The following is a 22,089-nucleotide window of genomic DNA, read 5'->3' as shown; positions in this document are numbered from 1 at the left end:
AACAGGAGTTTATTCCGGTAAGGAACTTCTCGTTCCACCATTTCGATGCCCACGATTCCAAAAAACCATATGTCCACTTTGGGGCCACAATGGTTGACCTGTCGCCACTTCAGGCGCCATCCACCCAGAAATGCTGGCCACTGAGCTCCATCGACTCTGCTCAGGGCTGAGCTGAGCAAAGGGGCCAGAGTCAACTGTGGAGAAAAAAAACAAACCATGAAAGCCAGCTCAAGTTAGGAAATCAAGCAAAAGAATTCCCCACTCTCAGTCTAAGAATGTGCTGTTGAGTCTCCTGGAGAACTGTCCCGCTCTGTTTCCTCAGGGCTTTAGACAAGGAAGTATGGAATTGACCACTTCAAAAAAAGCCCCAGTTTTAGACTACCTCCAGCCTTCATTTTCTGAAGCTTTACATTGTAGCTCCCTCCCTCTGGAAGGGACACACACAGAGCAATGCCACTCTTGACTTCTTGTTCCTTGTATACTCTGTGCATGTTGCAACTGTGTCATCAGCTCAGTGGGGGTTCCCTGCACTGCCACCAGCACCATTTTTGGGGAGCTGGCAGTCACTCAAAGCAGCCCCACAGCCCACATCCCTGGAATGCTGCACCTGACCAAGAATACACTGACCCAGCTTGACAGAGCCGTCGGTTCTGAGAAGGATGTTGCTGCTCTTCACATCTCGGTGGATCACGTGGTTCGAGTGAAGAAAATCCAGGCCTTGCAGGCACTGAGAGAGAAAACGAAACAGGAGGGCAAAATTAGTGATGTGATTTCATTACACAAGAAAGGAAAGAGCTCTAAAAGATTGCCTCTGCAGGGGAATGGCGAGTAATGGCAGAACACAGTGCCATTGTGAGGAAGAGCTTGCTGCTCCACCACTTGCAGAGCAGGACCTTTCTAAGGAAAAGGCATGTCAGCTTTTGAAAGAGACACAGCACCTGCTGTTGTTGTAGACTGTCCCCTGCAAACCAGCCAGCATGGCTGCTGCTGCTGTGGATGTGCTTTCTCCATGCAGAGGACAAGTGAGAGGGTTTTGCCAAGGAAGAAAAAGTCCCTCCCTTTGGTGTGAAGTGGATCACTTTGGGGTGGGAGGCTGCATGACAAAGGTTTTGTTGCTGGCCTCAGCACAGACTTGAAGTATCACAACAGTCACCTTCCTGAAGCAAAGAGCATTTTGGCTGCACTACTGTCCTTTTCAGTTGAGGACTATGAGAAATGAGTCTCTTTTTTCTTTGCTGATCATTTCAAATGCTGCCACCAGCACACCTTGCTTTTACAGACAAGGAATGCAGTGCAGACAGGCTGGAGATGAAAGTTTAGGGAGGCAAGGTGGAGAACAGCAAATACAAATCCAAGAGACAAAGCGAGAATACAGCAGTAGGAGATATGAGTACAAGAACTGAGTACTGTGAGTGCAGGGGCACTGGCAGGCATTTCACTTGAGAGGCTTTTGCTTGCCCATAGCATACCAGCAACACAGAAACAAAGCTTGGCACATGAAATCACTCCAGGTCGGAGCCCTGTTTCCCAGACAATCCTGCCCAAGCCCTGGGCAGCACAGGTGGGATTGCTGACCTCCCGACTGATGGCTGCCATCTCGTCTTCAGACAGGTAGGTCTCGCTGATGACATCGCTCAGGTGCCTCCGTCCATGTACTCCATGACCAGCCAGAGCTGCCCACCACAAGGTAGCTGAAAGAAGGAAACAAGAGCATGGAGATAAACATGCATGGCTAGGTTGTTTTCTTGATTGATTCTTGTTTCCAAGTCCCTTTGTGACAAGGACAGAATGAAAGGAATAGACATTCCCTCTAGGCTGTGCATTGTTTGCAATCTGTCTCAAGAAGAAAGGCACAGCTGTGAAAAAAGGAGATGTCTTCAATAGCCAGCAAGTAAAAACTGCAGGTTAGGAACAGATCAAAAACCTGTCAAACTGCATGTTTCTGGAAATAAGCACCTAGTCTTCCTGGCATGCAAAGCAATGGAAAAGAGGGACACAATCCAAGGGAAATCCATGTTAGTTTATCTGGACGTAAGAGGACTCTTGAAAAAAATCAAGCCCCAAAACAATGTGGTGGCTGTGAACTTACAGGCTACTGATTCAGTAAGATATGACTGATGCAGGTTTTTGAATAATCTTTAAACTCTGTGTACCAGGGAAGACTCATGCAGACAAGATGCACTCTCTTCCCATCCACTGGAGATGAGCAGAGCAATAATAATTAACCAATAATTACAGCTCTATTTTTCTGCCAGTGAACAAAGTGGAATTTTACCATGCATGCTTGCAATATGTAAACAAACATTCACAACAACTCACCTGTCTAAATAGTTGACCAGATTGGGATTCTTATTTGTCTTCATGAGATAAGTTCATTGACTTTTAGTTCCTTCTTCCTCAGTCCTTGGAGATTTATTTTCTTTATGGCCACCTAAAATGACATTGAAAATCAGTAACTTGAGAAGTTGGCAGCACAAGACCACAAGGCACATGGAGCGAGTGATTTTGCAATGCCACAGCCGAGCTGTGCCAAACTGCCTTGTGATTGGGCATTGCAGTAATTAGGAACTGACATTGCAACAGCCCATTTCTCTGCTCCCTTGGAGGCCACTTACAGGACACGTGGCCACTGAGGTTTTGCCTTGTCCACTTGGTAACTGTGGTGTCTCAACTATCACCCACAAAGCTCTGAGCACACTCCTGCTGCTTTGTCGGGATTCAGAAGAAGTAATCCATGCCTTAATACTCTGTGGATACATTCTATGGGCTATGGGCAGGACTTAGGGCTTTTGGGGACACCGTGCAGATCTCTCCCTACGTGCAGTTCTCCAGTGCAGCACTGCAGGTGGCTAAGGAACTACCAGTAACTTTCAGATGCATTTGCTGGCAAGCAGAAATGAGAATTCAGGACTCTGAAGCCGTAGCCCCAAAGAGCAGTGAGATGCTCAAAGGCACCCCCTTTGTTTTAGCAATGGAGAGCGAATGAGCAGCACATCCTTCTCTGCAAGGAACTGCTGCCCTCCTTGCCTTCCTTCTGGCAGCTGAGAAGGACAAAGACTGTCCCAAATGTATTTTGCAGGCTGGTAGCAGTCTGTGCTTCTTGTGCCTTTTCAGCACAGCTCTACTCAAAGCTCCAGCCACAGCTGCTCACACCAGAGGACCTGCGGGAGATGTTGACATTTACCTGTTCTCTCCTGTGGCATTGTCAAGTGCTCTGCAAACATCTCCAAAAGTCCTAGAAACAAAAAAGCAGCAAAGAAAGGAGAAGACATTCAGATCTTGCAGTGAAAGCCAGCCCACAGAGGAGATCTCTGCTGCAAATGCCTAAAACCTGCCGGATGCAGGCGGGCTCTGCCCGAAGGCAGATGATGCATTTTCCTCTCAAGTGCATGGGCACTGGGCCTGTCCCTGAAGTGTTGCTGTTTTTGCCTCAGCTCCTAAGGAGAGCTCCTTCTTTCACCTTGGGTTTCAGGTTCTAAACTGTGCATGTTTTATCCTGACCATGGAGTATTTCCTTCTGCAATCTTTTGGAAAGAAATGTTCCTGAGAACTGTTATCTGATAGACTATCAGGGAGTATCTTGCTCTTTCAGGCAAGCAAGTTTCTTCCCCTTTTATTAGTGTGGCTGTATGATTTGGAGATATACAAAAATGCTCAGGAAATTAACACAGAACTGTCCCACACTTGAGAGACAAGGAAATTTCCAGGTCCTGTTCCTTGCTGCAGGCAAGAACTTGGCAGCATGGAGGTGTCTCTGCCAATGCCTTCTTGGGCACACTCACGAATTCGGAGCAGCACTGAGAGATGGGACAATCTATCCCCAGTGTCTGAACAGGGGATAGATGTCTGTTTGCAGCTGGCCTGACTTCACACTGCATAGATATTCCACCAGAAAAACGCCTGGCCCATGGTTATATAGAAGTAACTGTGGTTGGACTCACCCTCTGCCAATATATTCCAGTTCCGTGTATTTCATCACAGGATTTTCCATGTTCACTATTTTCCCTGAGGGAAACAAAATGCAAGATGCTCACTTTAAAGCAGAGATCCCAGCTTCCAGGAGATTCAAAAGACAGACCCAGAGCCTGAAGCTTTGAACCCTTTGTGGTTGGCTGGGTAACAACAACAACCAGGCAGACAGCTCTGCAGCACAGGTGGCCAGCACAGAGACTGCTTTTCTACAGCAGTTCCTGTGGGGAAATGTCTCTAAATGTCCCTGGGACACCAAACTCAGGAAAAACATTTGGTACAGCTATGCTGACACCTGCACACAATAGACTGTGCCTCAGACAAGAAATACAGCAGACGTACTCCGTAGCTCCAGGGAGTCATCCTTGATCTCCTGTTGCTGAGCAGCAGCTGGGTCAGCACTGGAGATGAACAAACCGCCCCGGCTCCACTTCTCAGGTTGGGGAGCAAAGGCTCCTTTAGACCATGCTGCTGCTGCAGCAGGTTTGGTGACAAAGCCCTTGTAGATCTGGGACAAGAAATGAGTTTATGTCAGAAAGGTGGCTGGCAGAGATTAGCCTGAGATTCCATTTCAAATGCAAGCCCTTAGGAAGGTGCTGTCAGCAACATGCAGGGCTCTTAAGTGGGTTTTTTCTGATGTCCACTTCTCAGACTGGATGGGTCAAAACCAAAGGCTAGTTCTACTCCAGTGGATGGCCAGATTCATGGTCCATTTTCATGGATTTTCTGAAGGATCACTGCCACAATGACCATTCTACTTCCTCTCAGGATTCCTTTCCCCCTCCAAGGGCTTCAGACACACTTGCAGCTCCTTGTTCAAGTGTTCGCCTCCCCCCACTGTGTCCTCTTTTCCTGCACCATCTTCAGGTCATGCCAAACCTGTAGCACCTTGGTGGGGACAGTTCCTGTGCCTCACGCCAGCCTCGGGGCTCTTCAGTGCCACTCATTTGCCGGAAGTCTTTGCCGGCTGCCCGGTGAGATGTCAACACTTGCACCTCGAGTCAAACAGAACAAAGCAGTCAGAGACTACAGCTTGTCCCTGTCAGTCAAGAGTCACTGACTGTGAGGAAAGAACAGATTTACAAGGGATACAGACAGCTTGTTTCAATCCTCCATCTGGGTCACCATATTCCCCTGTAAAAACACCTCAAGAAACAAGGAGAGCAGGAACAGGCCAGCAGGAATCGATTTGGATGACTGCTGGCCAAAAGGCCAAAGGACAAGTCCCACTGTCCAGGGCAGCAGTTGAGATTCAGCACACCAGGAAATGTCCTTCCAAGTGACTGTGATACACACTAGAGCAGGATGGCACTCAGAGGCATCACCCTGCTCCCTGCTGCTCTGCACTGGGAAGGCCAGAAGGGCAGAAACCACCAGTTTGGTGACTGCAGTGGCTATCCCTCTTTCACTCACTTGCTTTTGTAGAGCCTGAGGGAGGGGATTAAGTTTTTCTCTGATGATTTTCATTTCTTCCTCCTGCCTCTTCTCCCTTGCCATGATCTTAGCGTGAGCTTTCTGAAAGTCTGTGTCCAGCTGTTCCTTCAATTTCTCTAAAATACAAGAGAGAGGATCTTTCACAGTGGAGTGACTGCCACTCTTTCAGTCACCTGGTTTTGTTGATCGCCCCTCTGCTGATGGAGATTCATCTCCTCTTGAATTCTTCTTGTCTCTTCCTGGTTCCTCTTCTTCACTTCTGTGATGGCACTCTGAGCTTCGGGCAGCTCTGCTTGTGGCTCTGCCTTGATGTTCTGTACACACAAATGCAGAGCAGTGACTGGGAGCTGCCATAAGGCTCAGCTTTTTCCTCTTGCAGCCTCAAAATCACATTTATTCAGCCACTTCTTTCTGCTTCCCTACCCACACCTGCTTCCAATGGAACCCTCTTGTCCCAGTGCTGATCCCTGCAGATTCCAAGGCTCTGTGCTTTCAGTGCCTCTGGGACTCCTGGCCTCCTCAGTCCCAAGAGCTCTGTTTTATGCCCCTCTTCCTGCCCTTTCCCTCTGACACCTGGCGAGTCTGGCTTACCTGGCCATTCTCCTGTGGCTCTTCCACCTGCTGCCTGAGCTGCTCTTCCTGCTCTCGGGCTCTCAGCTCTCCCTGAGTCTGGCATGGCATCTCTGATAAGGCAATCTGCTCCTGCTCTTTCTCTGGAAGGATCTGCACAGAAAGCAAGAGAAGATGGGTTTCAACTTTCCATACGACATTTGTGGGCCAAGACTCACGGGCTGATGGGCTCACACATTCCCAGAGCACTGTGCTGCTGCTCTCCTGGGTCATTCTCTGCCTGTGGGAGGCACAGATTCCAAAGTGACCCTGGCACTACAATCAGGGGCCATCGGGGGCTGAAGCTCCAACAGCCTCTCAGGCAGCTGACAGGGAAGGTGTGGCATTTCTCAGGGGTCTGGTGAGGGCCTCCCTCTGCTCCTGCCATGTCCTGTTTGTCTTTCAGTAGTGACTGACACCCAGCCCAGTCCCACAGCTCCATCCTGGCTCTGCAGGTGGCTTCCTGGGTGAGCTCACCCTTTATGAGAGACACTTCTGGAGTTCATGTTCTCTTCACCACCTAAAACATGGAATTCTTCCACCTCTCTGGGACAGGCAGAAAATCAAAGAATTAACTGGGGGCTTCAGGAAGAAGAGGCCGGAGGAGGAAAACAGCTCTGAGGGGAAAAAAAAACCACCATATCTGGAGGGGAAAACAGCTCTGCCTGCTCAGAATCAGTCAACAGAACACGTCTCTAATCCTCTCCTGAAAGGGATGCTTTAAGTGAACTTTGCACCTCCAACTGCTTTGGACCAGAGCCAAGAAGATTCAATTATGCAAATGACAGATAGATAGTAGAGATAGAGAGAGATAGATAGATAGATAAGAGAGAAAGATAGAACTCACTCTTATAATCTCTCTTTACTATCGTTTCTGTTGCTACACACACTTGGTAGCCATTGCCCTGATCAGCAGCAATCCTGAGATTGCTCTCCTATTGCTTCAATAAACCACACTCCCGGGAATCTGGAGCATTTAGGTCCTTATGGAATGCAATCAGATCCAGAGCATTGCACTGGGAATGGCATTCTTGCAGCATCTGTGCTTGGCCAAGTGCTTCTCTTGGACTTGACAACACTGAGAGTGCTAAAGGGGCTGTAATCAGAAATAAAGCCGAGCCCTCCCAGCTCCTCTGATCTCTGAGGACCAGCTGGAATGCAAGAGCATTGATTTCCTGCTCAATTTCCAACACCACATTTACTGATTCCCTGGGCTGCAAAAAGGCAGAGGTACTGTCAATATGAACGCGAAGTGAAAGGCCCTATTGACTGGCCTGGCACCAGAACAGCTCTTCTGCACCAAGCTCGCAGCCCCAGACAATGTGTTCTCATGCAAAAATAATGCATCCTCCAGAAATGTCACCTTACAAAAGAAAAACTAGCAGAATTCGACAAGATAGAAAAGGGCAGGAAAGATGGAGGAAAAATACCTTGCCTTGCTGAAAAATGAGAAACTGAAAGGACTCTCCTCCTAACAAAGGAAGAAACCACAAATGAAAGAGTCACCAAAAAAAGAGTCAAAAGCACTTGGATGCAGTGAGACGATATTTGAAGAAGAAATAGCATTTGTAGTGAGCACTGTCCCATATGGATCTATGGAAGTGTGCCTGAAGGGCCTGACGAGCCTCCCGTTGTCCAGGCTAAAGCTCCCTCAGCACCTCCTCCTTGGCCTTGCACTCCACAGCCTTCCCCAGCTCCCGTGTCCTCCTCTGCACACGCTCCAGCCCCTCAAGGACTTTCTGCTTCACAGGGGCCCACAACTGGGCACAGCACTCCCAGCTGTGGCCGCAGCGCTGCCCAGCCCAGGGGGACGCTCCCTGCCCTGCTCCTGCTGCCCCACTCTTGCTGACACAGGCCAGGACGCCCTTGGCCTTCTTGGCTCCCTGGCCACGCGCTGGCCCACCTTCAGCTGCTCTTGACCGGCACCCCTGGGTCCTTTGGGCCCACGCAGCTCCCCCACCACAAACTTGCCCCTTTGACTTCAAATACAGCAGCCACAATTCCAAGATGTCCTTCCTCTTCTCAGCAACACAAGACAGCAGTCAAGGACTTGCAGCTTCACCCCCACCCGAGGCACTCATGCCATTTCCAAAGCTGCAGGCTTCATCCCAAAACGCATCCACAGCAACTTGCCCCTTCTGCTTTTTGCCTGGCAAGAAGCCTTCCCTACAAGGCACTTGCTTCCTTTGGCCTCACCCCACAAGAATGGCCTAGCCCAGCTTCATGGACAACGCAATCATCTCCTTGCCGCTTATCAAAAGCCAAAAGAGACTGTACAAGTGAAGAACTGCTGCAGAAAACTGCAGAACACTTCCACAAGCCAAACACACCTTTGCACAAAGGGAAAACAACCAAAGAAAGCCCTGTGACCTCCAGCACGAGCACCTGCGCCCTTGGCCACGGCCCTGCAGAAGCCCAGAGACAGAGCTTCACTGAGCCAAGCAGGCAGAAGCTGAGCCGCAGCCCCCAGCTCTTGGGTGCCTCAAGGTGACAGGCCAAAGGCCAATTTCTAGCTGTCCCTGCCTGCAGGAAATGGCCGCGTCCTGCGGGATTCCAGCACTCAGCATCCTCAGCCAGCAACAGCAAGTGCTGGCTGCTCAGAAACTTGCAGCTCTGCCTTGCACTAAAGACAGCACCACCCACAACTGGCACTTACTCTCTTGGAACCATCAGGCTCTGCTGTGACCACAGCTGCAGGCTCGTGGTCCTCTTGCTCCTTTTGCTCCTCTTTGGCTTCTTCTCCAGGAGCAGAGGGAGCCGGGGCAGAGACTGCTGCTGCTTCTGTCATCTGTGGCAAGAGAGAAACATGAGGGACAGGCCGTTACCTATCGTTTAGAACCTCCTTTCTCCTCGCATCTACAACCACCTCTTTGAAGGAGAAATCATCAGCATTCTTAGCAATGGCATTCTAAGTCACTCCGGCCAGATTAAAATGGGCTAATTCAACAGAACTCTCTTTGCCTAGGAATTTGATAGTCCTCCCTGGCTGCTATCTGCAAGGCACAGTGCCTCTGCACAAGGGAGCTTTTAGCTCTTGAAAGCTGTGAAATGGAAAAGTAGGAAATAGCCAGCAAGGCCTTTGCTAGTGCTGCGGCAGACATGGAAAAGTAAAAGTGGATCAGAATCCCATTCGGTGCAGGAAAAGGGCAGGAAAGCTTGTGCAGAAGCATCTTTGCTTGCTGGGAAGAGAGAAAATCAGCAGGGCTTCTCCTCCTAGCAAGCCAAGAAACCACAAATTGGAAGCGTCACCTCCTCAGATGGCTAAAGCACTTGGATGCAGAGCGGGGAGGTTTGGCAGGGAAGCAGGCCTTGGGGTGAGCGCTGTCCTCTATGGATCTATGGAAGTGTGCCTGAAGGGCCCTGACGAGCCTCCCGTTGTCCAGGCTAAAGCTCCCTCAGCACCTCCTCCTTGGCCTTGCACTCCACAGCCTTCCCCAGCTCCCGTGTCCTCCTCTGCACACGCTCCAGCCCCTCAAGGACTTTCTGCTTCACAGGGGCCCACAACTGGGCACAGCACTCCCAGCTGTGGCCGCAGCGCTGCCCAGCCCAGGGGGACGCTCCCTGCCCTGCTCCTGCTGCCCCACTCTTGCTGACACAGGCCAGGACGCCCTTGGCCTTCTTGGCTCCCTGGCCACGCGCTGGCCCACCTTCAGCTGCTCTTGACCGGCACCCCTGGGTCCTTTGGGCCCACGCAGCTCCCCCACCACAAACTTGCCCCTTTGACTTCAAAGACAGCAGCCACAATTCCAAGATGTCCTTCCTCTTCTCAGCAACACAAGACAGCAGTCAAGGACTTGCAGCTTCACCCCCACCCGAGGCACTCATGCCATTTCCAAAGCTGCAGGCTTCATCCCAAAACGCATCCACAGCAACTTGCCCCTTCTGCTTTTTGCCTGGCAAGAACCTTCCCTACAAGGCACTTGCTTCCTTTGGCCTCACCCCACAAGAATGGCCTAGCCCAGCTTCATGGACAACGCAATCATCTCCTTGCCGCTTATCAAAAGCCAAAAGAGACTGTACAAGTGAAGAACTGCTGCAGAAAACTGCAGAACACTTCCACAAGCCAAACACACCTTTGCACAAAGGGAAAACAACCAAAGAAAGCCCTGTGACCTCCAGCACGAGCACCTGCGCCCTTGGCCACGGCCCTGCAGAAGCCCAGAGACAGAGCTTCACTGAGCCAAGCAGGCAGAAGCTGAGCCGCAGCCCCCAGCTCTTGGGTGCCTCAAGGTGACAGGCCAAAGGCCAATTTCTAGCTGTCCCTGCCTGCAGGAAATGGCCGCGTCCTGCGGGATTCCAGCACTCAGCATCCTCAGCCAGCAACAGCAAGTGCTGGCTGCTCAGAAACTTGCAGCTCTGCCTTGCACTAAAGACAGCACCACCCACAACTGGCACTTACTCTCTTGGAGCCATCAGGCTCTGCTGTGACCACAGCTGCAGGCTCGTGGTCCTCTTGCTCCTTTTGCTCCTCTTTGGCTTCTTCTCCAGGAGCAGAGGGAGCCGGGGCAGAGACTGCTGCTGCTTCTGTCATCTGTGGCAAGAGAGAAACATGAGGGACAGGCCGTTACCTATCGTTTAGAACCTCCTTTCTCCTCGCATCTACAACCACCTCTTTGAAGGAGAAATCATCAGCATTCTTAGCAATGGCATTCTAAGTCACTCCGGCCAGATTAAAATGGGCTAATTCAACAGAACTCTCTTTGCCTAGGAATTTGATAGTCCTCCCTGGCTGCTATCTGCAAGGCACAGTGCCTCTGCACAAGGGAGCTTTTAGCTCTTGAAAGCTGTGAAATGGAAAAGTAGGAAATAGCCAGCAAGGCCTTTGCTAGTGCTGCGGCAGACATGGAAAAGTAAAAGTGGATCAGAATCCCATTCGGTGCAGGAAAAGGGCAGGAAAGCTTGTGCAGAAGCATCTTTGCTTGCTGGGAAGAGAGAAAATCAGCAGGGCTTCTCCTCCTAGCAAGCCAAGAAACCACAAATTGGAAGCGTCACCTCCTCAGATGGCTAAAGCACTTGGATGCAGAGCGGGGAGGTTTGGCAGGGAAGCAGGCCTTGGGGTGAGCGCTGTCCTCTATGGATCTATGGAAGTGTGCCTGAAGGGCCCTGACGAGCCTCCCGTTGTCCAGGCTAAAGCTCCCTCAGCACCTCCTCCTTGGCCTTGCACTCCACAGCCTTCCCCAGCTCCCGTGTCCTCCTCTGCACACGCTCCAGCCCCTCAAGGACTTTCTGCTTCACAGGGGCCCACAACTGGGCACAGCACTCCCAGCTGTGGCCGCAGCGCTGCCCAGCCCAGGGGGACGCTCCCTGCCCTGCTCCTGCTGCCCCACTCTTGCTGACACAGGCCAGGACGCCCTTGGCCTTCTTGGCTCCCTGGCCACGCGCTGGCCCACCTTCAGCTGCTCTTGACCGGCACCCCTGGGTCCTTTGGGCCCACGCAGCTCCCCCACCACAAACTTGCCCCTTTGACTTCAAAGACAGCAGCCACAATTCCAAGATGTCCTTCCTCTTCTCAGCAACACAAGACAGCAGTCAAGGACTTGCAGCTTCACCCCCACCCGAGGCACTCATGCCATTTCCAAAGCTGCAGGCTTCATCCCAAAACGCATCCACAGCAACTTGCCCCTTCTGCTTTTTGCCTGGCAAGAAGCCTTCCCTACAAGGCACTTGCTTCCTTTGGCCTCACCCCACAAGAATGGCCTAGCCCAGCTTCATGGACAACGCAATCATCTCCTTGCCGCTTATCAAAAGCCAAAAGAGACTGTACAAGTGAAGAACTGCTGCAGAAAACTGCAGAACACTTCCACAAGCCAAACACACCTTTGCACAAAGGGAAAACAACCAAAGAAAGCCCTGTGACCTCCAGCACGAGCACCTGCGCCCTTGGCCACGGCCCTGCAGAAGCCCAGAGACAGAGCTTCACTGAGCCAAGCAGGCAGAAGCTGAGCCGCAGCCCCCAGCTCTTGGGTGCCTCAAGGTGACAGGCCAAAGGCCAATTTCTAGCTGTCCCTGCCTGCAGGAAATGGCCGCGTCCTGCGGGATTCCAGCACTCAGCATCCTCAGCCAGCAACAGCAAGTGCTGGCTGCTCAGAAACTTGCAGCTCTGCCTTGCACTAAAGACAGCACCACCCACAACTGGCACTTACTCTCTTGGAACCATCAGGCTCTGCTGTGACCACAGCTGCAGGCTCGTGGTCCTCTTGCTCCTTTTGCTCCTCTTTGGCTTCTTCTCCAGGAGCAGAGGGAGCCGGGGCAGAGACTGCTGCTGCTTCTGTCATCTGTGGCAAGAGAGAAACATGAGGGACAGGCCGTTACCTATCGTTTAGAACCTCCTTTCTCCTCGCATCTACAACCACCTCTTTGAAGGAGAAATCATCAGCATTCTTAGCAATGGCATTCTAAGTCACTCCGGCCAGATTAAAATGGGCTAATTCAACAGAACTCTCTTTGCCTAGGAATTTGATAGTCCTCCCTGGCTGCTATCTGCAAGGCACAGTGCCTCTGCACAAGGGAGCTTTTAGCTCTTGAAAGCTGTGAAATGGAAAAGTAGGAAATAGCCAGCAAGGCCTTTGCTAGTGCTGCGGCAGACATGGAAAAGTAAAAGTGGATCAGAATCCCATTCGGTGCAGGAAAAGGGCAGGAAAGCTTGTGCAGAAGCATCTTTGCTTGCTGGGAAGAGAGAAAATCAGCAGGGCTTCTCCTCCTAGCAAGCCAAGAAACCACAAATTGGAAGCGTCACCTCCTCAGATGGCTAAAGCACTTGGATGCAGAGCGGGGAGGTTTGGCAGGGAAGCAGGCCTTGGGGTGAGCGCTGTCCTCTATGGATCTATGGAAGTGTGCCTGAAGGGCCCTGACGAGCCTCCCGTTGTCCAGGCTAAAGCTCCCTCAGCACCTCCTCCTTGGCCTTGCACTCCACAGCCTTCCCCAGCTCCCGTGTCCTCCTCTGCACACGCTCCAGCCCCTCAAGGACTTTCTGCTTCACAGGGGCCCACAACTGGGCACAGCACTCCCAGCTGTGGCCGCAGCGCTGCCCAGCCCAGGGGGACGCTCCCTGCCCTGCTCCTGCTGCCCCACTCTTGCTGACACAGGCCAGGACGCCCTTGGCCTTCTTGGCTCCCTGGCCACGCGCTGGCCCACCTTCAGCTGCTCTTGACCGGCACCCCTGGGTCCTTTGGGCCCACGCAGCTCCCCCACCACAAACTTGCCCCTTTGACTTCAAATACAGCAGCCACAATTCCAAGATGTCCTTCCTCTTCTCAGCAACACAAGACAGCAGTCAAGGACTTGCAGCTTCACCCCCACCCGAGGCACTCATGCCATTTCCAAAGCTGCAGGCTTCATCCCAAAACGCATCCACAGCAACTTGCCCCTTCTGCTTTTTGCCTGGCAAGAAGCCTTCCCTACAAGGCACTTGCTTCCTTTGGCCTCACCCCACAAGAATGGCCTAGCCCAGCTTCATGGACAACGCAATCATCTCCTTGCCGCTTATCAAAAGCCAAAAGAGACTGTACAAGTGAAGAACTGCTGCAGAAAACTGCAGAACACTTCCACAAGCCAAACACACCTTTGCACAAAGGGAAAACAACCAAAGAAAGCCCTGTGACCTCCAGCACGAGCACCTGCGCCCTTGGCCACGGCCCTGCAGAAGCCCAGAGACAGAGCTTCACTGAGCCAAGCAGGCAGAAGCTGAGCCGCAGCCCCCAGCTCTTGGGTGCCTCAAGGTGACAGGCCAAAGGCCAATTTCTAGCTGTCCCTGCCTGCAGGAAATGGCCGCCTCCTGCGGGATTCCAGCACTCAGCATCCTCAGCCAGCAACAGCAAGTGCTGGCTGCTCAGAAACTTGCAGCTCTGCCTTGCACTAAAGACAGCACCACCCACAACTGGCACTTACTCTCTTGGAACCATCAGGCTCTGCTGTGACCACAGCTGCAGGCTCGTGGTCCTCTTGCTCCTTTTGCTCCTCTTTGGCTTCTTCTCCAGGAGCAGAGGGAGCCGGGGCAGAGACTGCTGCTGCTTCTGTCATCTGTGGCAAGAGAGAAACATGAGGGACAGGCCGTTACCTATCGTTTAGAACCTCCTTTCTCCTCGCATCTACAACCACCTCTTTGAAGGAGAAATCATCAGCATTCTTAGCAATGGCATTCTAAGTCACTCCGGCCAGATTAAAATGGGCTAATTCAACAGAACTCTCTTTGCCTAGGAATTTGATAGTCCTCCCTGGCTGCTATCTGCAAGGCACAGTGCCTCTGCACAAGGGAGCTTTTAGCTCTTGAAAGCTGTGAAATGGAAAAGTAGGAAATAGCCAGCAAGGCCTTTGCTAGTGCTGCGGCAGACATGGAAAAGTAAAAGTGGATCAGAATCCCATTCGGTGCAGGAAAAGGGCAGGAAAGCTTGTGCAGAAGCATCTTTGCTTGCTGGGAAGAGAGAAAATCAGCAGGGCTTCTCCTCCTAGCAAGCCAAGAAACCACAAATTGGAAGCGTCACCTCCTCAGATGGCTAAAGCACTTGGATGCAGAGCGGGGAGGTTTGGCAGGGAAGCAGGCCTTGGGGTGAGCGCTGTCCTCTATGGATCTATGGAAGTGTGCCTGAAGGGCCCTGACGAGCCTCCCGTTGTCCAGGCTAAAGCTCCCTCAGCACCTCCTCCTTGGCCTTGCACTCCACAGCCTTCCCCAGCTCCCGTGTCCTCCTCTGCACACGCTCCAGCCCCTCAAGGACTTTCTGCTTCACAGGGGCCCACAACTGGGCACAGCACTCCCAGCTGTGGCCGCAGCGCTGCCCAGCCCAGGGGGACGCTCCCTGCCCTGCTCCTGCTGCCCCACTCTTGCTGACACAGGCCAGGACGCCCTTGGCCTTCTTGGCTCCCTGGCCACGCGCTGGCCCACCTTCAGCTGCTCTTGACCGGCACCCCTGGGTCCTTTGGGCCCACGCAGCTCCCCCACCACAAACTTGCCCCTTTGACTTCAAAGACAGCAGCCACAATTCCAAGATGTCCTTCCTCTTCTCAGCAACACAAGACAGCAGTCAAGGACTTGCAGCTTCACCCCCACCCGAGGCACTCATGCCATTTCCAAAGCTGCAGGCTTCATCCCAAAACGCATCCACAGCAACTTGCCCCTTCTGCTTTTTGCCTGGCAAGAAGCCTTCCCTACAAGGCACTTGCTTCCTTTGGCCTCACCCCACAAGAATGGCCTAGCCCAGCTTCATGGACAACGCAATCATCTCCTTGCCGCTTATCAAAAGCCAAAAGAGACTGTACAAGTGAAGAACTGCTGCAGAAAACTGCAGAACACTTCCACAAGCCAAACACACCTTTGCACAAAGGGAAAACAACCAAAGAAAGCCCTGTGACCTCCAGCACGAGCACCTGCGCCCTTGGCCACGGCCCTGCAGAAGCCCAGAGACAGAGCTTCACTGAGCCAAGCAGGCAGAAGCTGAGCCGCAGCCCCCAGCTCTTGGGTGCCTCAAGGTGACAGGCCAAAGGCCAATTTCTAGCTGTCCCTGCCTGCAGGAAATGGCCGCGTCCTGCGGGATTCCAGCACTCAGCATCCTCAGCCAGCAACAGCAAGTGCTGGCTGCTCAGAAACTTGCAGCTCTGCCTTGCACTAAAGACAGCACCACCCACAACTGGCACTTACTCTCTTGGAACCATCAGGCTCTGCTGTGACCACAGCTGCAGGCTCGTGGTCCTCTTGCTCCTTTTGCTCCTCTTTGGCTTCTTCTCCAGGAGCAGAGGGAGCCGGGGCAGAGACTGCTGCTGCTTCTGTCATCTGTGGCAAGAGAGAAACATGAGGGACAGGCCGTTACCTATCGTTTAGAACCTCCTTTCTCCTCGCATCTACAACCACCTCTTTGAAGGAGAAATCATCAGCATTCTTAGCAATGGCATTCTAAGTCACTCCGGCCAGATTAAAATGGGCTAATTCAACAGAACTCTCTTTGCCTAGGAATTTGATAGTCCTCCCTGGCTGCTATCTGCAAGGCACAGTGCCTCTGCACAAGGGAGCTTTTAGCTCTTGAAAGCTGTGAAATGGAAAAGTAGGAAATAGCCAGCAAGGCCTTTGCTAGTGCTGCGGCAGACATGGAAAAGTAAAAGTGGATCAGAATCCCATTCGGTGCAGGAAAAGGGCAGGAAAGCTTGTGCAGAAGCATCTTTGCTTGCTGGGAAGAGAGAAAATCAGCAGGGCTTCTCCTCCTAGCAAGCCAAGAAACCACAAATTGGAAGCGTCACCTCCTCAGATGGCTAAAGCACTTGGATGCAGAGCGGGGAGGTTTGGCAGGGAAGCAGGCCTTGGGGTGAGCGCTGTCCTCTATGGATCTATGGAAGTGTGCCTGAAGGGCCCTGACGAGCCTCCCGTTGTCCAGGCTAAAGCTCCCTCAGCACCTCCTCCTTGGCCTTGCACTCCACAGCCTTCCCCAGCTCCCGTGTCCTCCTCTGCACACGCTCCAGCCCCTCAAGGACTTTCTGCTTCACAGGGGCCCACAACTGGGCACAGCACTCCCAGCTGTGGCCGCAGCGCTGCCCAGCCCAGGGGGACGCTCCCTGCCCTGCTCCTGCTGCCCCACTCTTGCTGACACAGGCCAGGACGCCCTTGGCCTTCTTGGCTCCCTGGCCACGCGCTGGCCCACCTTCAGCTGCTCTTGACCGGCACCCCTGGGTCCTTTGGGCCCACGCAGCTCCCCCACCACAAACTTGCCCCTTTGACTTCAAAGACAGCAGCCACAATTCCAAGATGTCCTTCCTCTTCTCAGCAACACAAGACAGCAGTCAAGGACTTGCAGCTTCACCCCCACCCGAGGCACTCATGCCATTTCCAAAGCTGCAGGCTTCATCCCAAAACGCATCCACAGCAACTTGCCCCTTCTGCTTTTTGCCTGGCAAGAAGCCTTCCCTACAAGGCACTTGCTTCCTTTGGCCTCACCCCACAAGAATGGCCTAGCCCAGCTTCATGGACAACGCAATCATCTCCTTGCCGCTTATCAAAAGCCAAAAGAGACTGTACAAGTGAAGAACTGCTGCAGAAAACTGCAGAACACTTCCACAAGCCAAACACACCTTTGCACAAAGGGAAAACAACCAAAGAAAGCCCTGTGACCTCCAGCACGAGCACCTGCGCCCTTGGCCACGGCCCTGCAGAAGCCCAGAGACAGAGCTTCACTGAGCCAAGCAGGCAGAAGCTGAGCCGCAGCCCCCAGCTCTTGGGTGCCTCAAGGTGACAGGCCAAAGGCCAATTTCTAGCTGTCCCTGCCTGCAGGAAATGGCCGCGTCCTGCGGGATTCCAGCACTCAGCATCCTCAGCCAGCAACAGCAAGTGCTGGCTGCTCAGAAACTTGCAGCTCTGCCTTGCACTAAAGACAGCACCACCCACAACTGGCACTTACTCTCTTGGAGCCATCAGGCTCTGCTGTGACCACAGCTGCAGGCTCGTGGTCCTCTTGCTCCTTTTGCTCCTCTTTGGCTTCTTCTCCAGGAGCAGAGGGAGCCGGGGCAGAGACTGCTGCTGCTTCTGTCATCTGTGGCAAGAGAGAAACATGAGGGACAGGCCGTTACCTATCGTTTAGAACCTCCTTTCTCCTCGCATCTACAACCACCTCTTTGAAGGAGAAATCATCAGCATTCTTAGCAATGGCATTCTAAGTCACTCCGGCCAGATTAAAATGGGCTAATTCAACAGAACTCTCTTTGCCTAGGAATTTGATAGTCCTCCCTGGCTGCTATCTGCAAGGCACAGTGCCTCTGCACAAGGGAGCTTTTAGCTCTTGAAAGCTGTGAAATGGAAAAGTAGGAAATAGCCAGCAAGGCCTTTGCTAGTGCTGCGGCAGACATGGAAAAGTAAAAGTGGATCAGAATCCCATTCGGTGCAGGAAAAGGGCAGGAAAGCTTGTGCAGAAGCATCTTTGCTTGCTGGGAAGAGAGAAAATCAGCAGGGCTTCTCCTCCTAGCAAGCCAAGAAACCACAAATTGGAAGCGTCACCTCCTCAGATGGCTAAAGCACTTGGATGCAGAGCGGGGAGGTTTGGCAGGGAAGCAGGCCTTGGGGTGAGCGCTGTCCTCTATGGATCTATGGAAGTGTGCCTGAAGGGCCCTGACGAGCCTCCCGTTGTCCAGGCTAAAGCTCCCTCAGCACCTCCTCCTTGGCCTTGCACTCCACAGCCTTCCCCAGCTCCCGTGTCCTCCTCTGCACACGCTCCAGCCCCTCAAGGACTTTCTGCTTCACAGGGGCCCACAACTGGGCACAGCACTCCCAGCTGTGGCCGCAGCGCTGCCCAGCCCAGGGGGACGCTCCCTGCCCTGCTCCTGCTGCCCCACTCTTGCTGACACAGGCCAGGACGCCCTTGGCCTTCTTGGCTCCCTGGCCACGCGCTGGCCCACCTTCAGCTGCTCTTGACCGGCACCCCTGGGTCCTTTGGGCCCACGCAGCTCCCCCACCACAAACTTGCCCCTTTGACTTCAAAGACAGCAGCCACAATTCCAAGATGTCCTTCCTCTTCTCAGCAACACAAGACAGCAGTCAAGGACTTGCAGCTTCACCCCCACCCGAGGCACTCATGCCATTTCCAAAGCTGCAGGCTTCATCCCAAAACGCATCCACAGCAACTTGCCCCTTCTGCTTTTTGCCTGGCAAGAAGCCTTCCCTACAAGGCACTTGCTTCCTTTGGCCTCACCCCACAAGAATGGCCTAGCCCAGCTTCATGGACAACGCAATCATCTCCTTGCCGCTTATCAAAAGCCAAAAGAGACTGTACAAGTGAAGAACTGCTGCAGAAAACTGCAGAACACTTCCACAAGCCAAACACACCTTTGCACAAAGGGAAAACAACCAAAGAAAGCCCTGTGACCTCCAGCACGAGCACCTGCGCCCTTGGCCACGGCCCTGCAGAAGCCCAGAGACAGAGCTTCACTGAGCCAAGCAGGCAGAAGCTGAGCCGCAGCCCCCAGCTCTTGGGTGCCTCAAGGTGACAGGCCAAAGGCCAATTTCTAGCTGTCCCTGCCTGCAGGAAATGGCCGCGTCCTGCGGGATTCCAGCACTCAGCATCCTCAGCCAGCAACAGCAAGTGCTGGCTGCTCAGAAACTTGCAGCTCTGCCTTGCACTAAAGACAGCACCACCCACAACTGGCACTTACTCTCTTGGAACCATCAGGCTCTGCTGTGACCACAGCTGCAGGCTCGTGGTCCTCTTGCTCCTTTTGCTCCTCTTTGGCTTCTTCTCCAGGAGCAGAGGGAGCCGGGGCAGAGACTGCTGCTGCTTCTGTCATCTGTGGCAAGAGAGAAACATGAGGGACAGGCCGTTACCTATCGTTTAGAACCTCCTTTCTCCTCGCATCTACAACCACCTCTTTGAAGGAGAAATCATCAGCATTCTTAGCAATGGCATTCTAAGTCACTCCGGCCAGATTAAAATGGGCTAATTCAACAGAACTCTCTTTGCCTAGGAATTTGATAGTCCTCCCTGGCTGCTATCTGCAAGGCACAGTGCCTCTGCACAAGGGAGCTTTTAGCTCTTGAAAGCTGTGAAATGGAAAAGTAGGAAATAGCCAGCAAGGCCTTTGCTAGTGCTGCGGCAGACATGGAAAAGTAAAAGTGGATCAGAATCCCATTCGGTGCAGGAAAAGGGCAGGAAAGCTTGTGCAGAAGCATCTTTGCTTGCTGGGAAGAGAGAAAATCAGCAGGGCTTCTCCTCCTAGCAAGCCAAGAAACCACAAATTGGAAGCGTCACCTCCTCAGATGGCTAAAGCACTTGGATGCAGAGCGGGGAGGTTTGGCAGGGAAGCAGGCCTTGGGGTGAGCGCTGTCCTCTATGGATCTATGGAAGTGTGCCTGAAGGGCCCTGACGAGCCTCCCGTTGTCCAGGCTAAAGCTCCCTCAGCACCTCCTCCTTGGCCTTGCACTCCACAGCCTTCCCCAGCTCCCGTGTCCTCCTCTGCACACGCTCCAGCCCCTCAAGGACTTTCTGCTTCACAGGGGCCCACAACTGGGCACAGCACTCCCAGCTGTGGCCGCAGCGCTGCCCAGCCCAGGGGGACGCTCCCTGCCCTGCTCCTGCTGCCCCACTCTTGCTGACACAGGCCAGGACGCCCTTGGCCTTCTTGGCTCCCTGGCCACGCGCTGGCCCACCTTCAGCTGCTCTTGACCGGCACCCCTGGGTCCTTTGGGCCCACGCAGCTCCCCCACCACAAAGTTGCCCCTTTGACTTCAAAGACAGCAGCCACAATTCCAAGATGTCCTTCCTCTTCTCAGCAACACAAGACAGCAGTCAAGGACTTGCAGCTTCACCCCCACCCGAGGCACTCATGCCATTTCCAAAGCTGCAGGCTTCATCCCAAAACGCATCCACAGCAACTTGCCCCTTCTGCTTTTTGCCTGGCAAGAAGCCTTCCCTACAAGGCACTTGCTTCCTTTGGCCTCACCCCACAAGAATGGCCTAGCCCAGCTTCATGGACAACGCAATCATCTCCTTGCCGCTTATCAAAAGCCAAAAGAGACTGTACAAGTGAAGAACTGCTGCAGAAAACTGCAGAACACTTCCACAAGCCAAACACACCTTTGCACAAAGGGAAAACAACCAAAGAAAGCCCTGTGACCTCCAGCACGAGCACCTGCGCCCTTGGCCACGGCCCTGCAGAAGCCCAGAGACAGAGCTTCACTGAGCCAAGCAGGCAGAAGCTGAGCCGCAGCCCCCAGCTCTTGGGTGCCTCAAGGTGACAGGCCAAAGGCCAATTTCTAGCTGTCCCTGCCTGCAGGAAATGGCCGCGTCCTGCGGGATTCCAGCACTCAGCATCCTCAGCCAGCAACAGCAAGTGCTGGCTGCTCAGAAACTTGCAGCTCTGCCTTGCACTAAAGACAGCACCACCCACAACTGGCACTTACTCTCTTGGAACCATCAGGCTCTGCTGTGACCACAGCTGCAGGCTCGTGGTCCTCTTGCTCCTTTTGCTCCTCTTTGGCTTCTTCTCCAGGAGCAGAGGGAGCCGGGGCAGAGACTGCTGCTGCTTCTGTCATCTGTGGCAAGAGAGAAACATGAGGGACAGGCCGTTACCTATCGTTTAGAACCTCCTTTCTCCTCGCATCTACAACCACCTCTTTGAAGGAGAAATCATCAGCATTCTTAGCAATGGCATTCTAAGTCACTCCGGCCAGATTAAAATGGGCTAATTCAACAGAACTCTCTTTGCCTAGGAATTTGATAGTCCTCCCTGGCTGCTATCTGCAAGGCACAGTGCCTCTGCACAAGGGAGCTTTTAGCTCTTGAAAGCTGTGAAATGGAAAAGTAGGAAATAGCCAGCAAGGCCTTTGCTAGTGCTGCGGCAGACATGGAAAAGTAAAAGTGGATCAGAATCCCATTCGGTGCAGGAAAAGGGCAGGAAAGCTTGTGCAGAAGCATCTTTGCTTGCTGGGAAGAGAGAAAATCAGCAGGGCTTCTCCTCCTAGCAAGCCAAGAAACCACAAATTGGAAGCGTCACCTCCTCAGATGGCTAAAGCACTTGGATGCAGAGCGGGGAGGTTTGGCAGGGAAGCAGGCCTTGGGGTGAGCGCTGTCCTCTATGGATCTATGGAAGTGTGCCTGAAGGGCCCTGACGAGCCTCCCGTTGTCCAGGCTAAAGCTCCCTCAGCACCTCCTCCTTGGCCTTGCACTCCACAGCCTTCCCCAGCTCCCGTGTCCTCCTCTGCACACGCTCCAGCCCCTCAAGGACTTTCTGCTTCACAGGGGCCCACAACTGGGCACAGCACTCCCAGCTGTGGCCGCAGCGCTGCCCAGCCCAGGGGGACGCTCCCTGCCCTGCTCCTGCTGCCCCACTCTTGCTGACACAGGCCAGGACGCCCTTGGCCTTCTTGGCTCCCTGGCCACGCGCTGGCCCACCTTCAGCTGCTCTTGACCGGCACCCCTGGGTCCTTTGGGCCCACGCAGCTCCCCCACCACAAACTTGCCCCTTTGACTTCAAAGACAGCAGCCACAATTCCAAGATGTCCTTCCTCTTCTCAGCAACACAAGACAGCAGTCAAGGACTTGCAGCTTCACCCCCACCCGAGGCACTCATGCCATTTCCAAAGCTGCAGGCTTCATCCCAAAACGCATCCACAGC

At 53.2% G+C, this 22,089-nt stretch overlaps 1 protein-coding gene and 1 long non-coding RNA gene across 2 annotated transcripts; both read right to left on the bottom strand.

The window, feature by feature from the left end:
* Positions 1 to 95: 95 nt before the first annotated feature.
* On the bottom strand, positions 96 to 1,647 carry LOC128781687 (uncharacterized). Its single transcript, XR_008428457.1, has 3 exons — positions 1,576 to 1,647; positions 628 to 727; positions 96 to 194 (listed from the first exon to the last, which is right to left on the bottom strand). It is a non-coding gene; the product is annotated as an uncharacterized LOC128781687 (long non-coding RNA).
* Positions 1,648 to 3,180: 1,533 nt separating this feature from the next.
* Positions 3,181 to 10,577, bottom strand: LOC128782293 (putative uncharacterized protein DDB_G0271606). Its single transcript, XM_053932549.1, is given in 9 exon segments — positions 3,181 to 3,235; positions 3,942 to 4,005; positions 4,312 to 4,477; positions 4,881 to 4,964; positions 5,383 to 5,546; positions 5,549 to 5,717; positions 5,995 to 6,126; positions 8,669 to 8,800; positions 10,412 to 10,577. Coding segments are annotated over 9 exon segments (1,098 nt in total). The 5' UTR covers positions 10,544 to 10,577.
* Positions 10,578 to 22,089: the final 11,512 nt, after the last annotated feature.

The sequence above is a fragment of the Vidua chalybeata genome, chromosome Z (assembly GCF_026979565.1).
Source record: "Vidua chalybeata isolate OUT-0048 chromosome Z, bVidCha1 merged haplotype, whole genome shotgun sequence".
Lineage (NCBI taxonomy): Eukaryota > Metazoa > Chordata > Aves > Passeriformes > Viduidae > Vidua > Vidua chalybeata.
The sequence above is the reverse complement of the archived record's forward strand: the minus strand, read 5'-3'. Positions and strand labels throughout refer to the sequence as shown.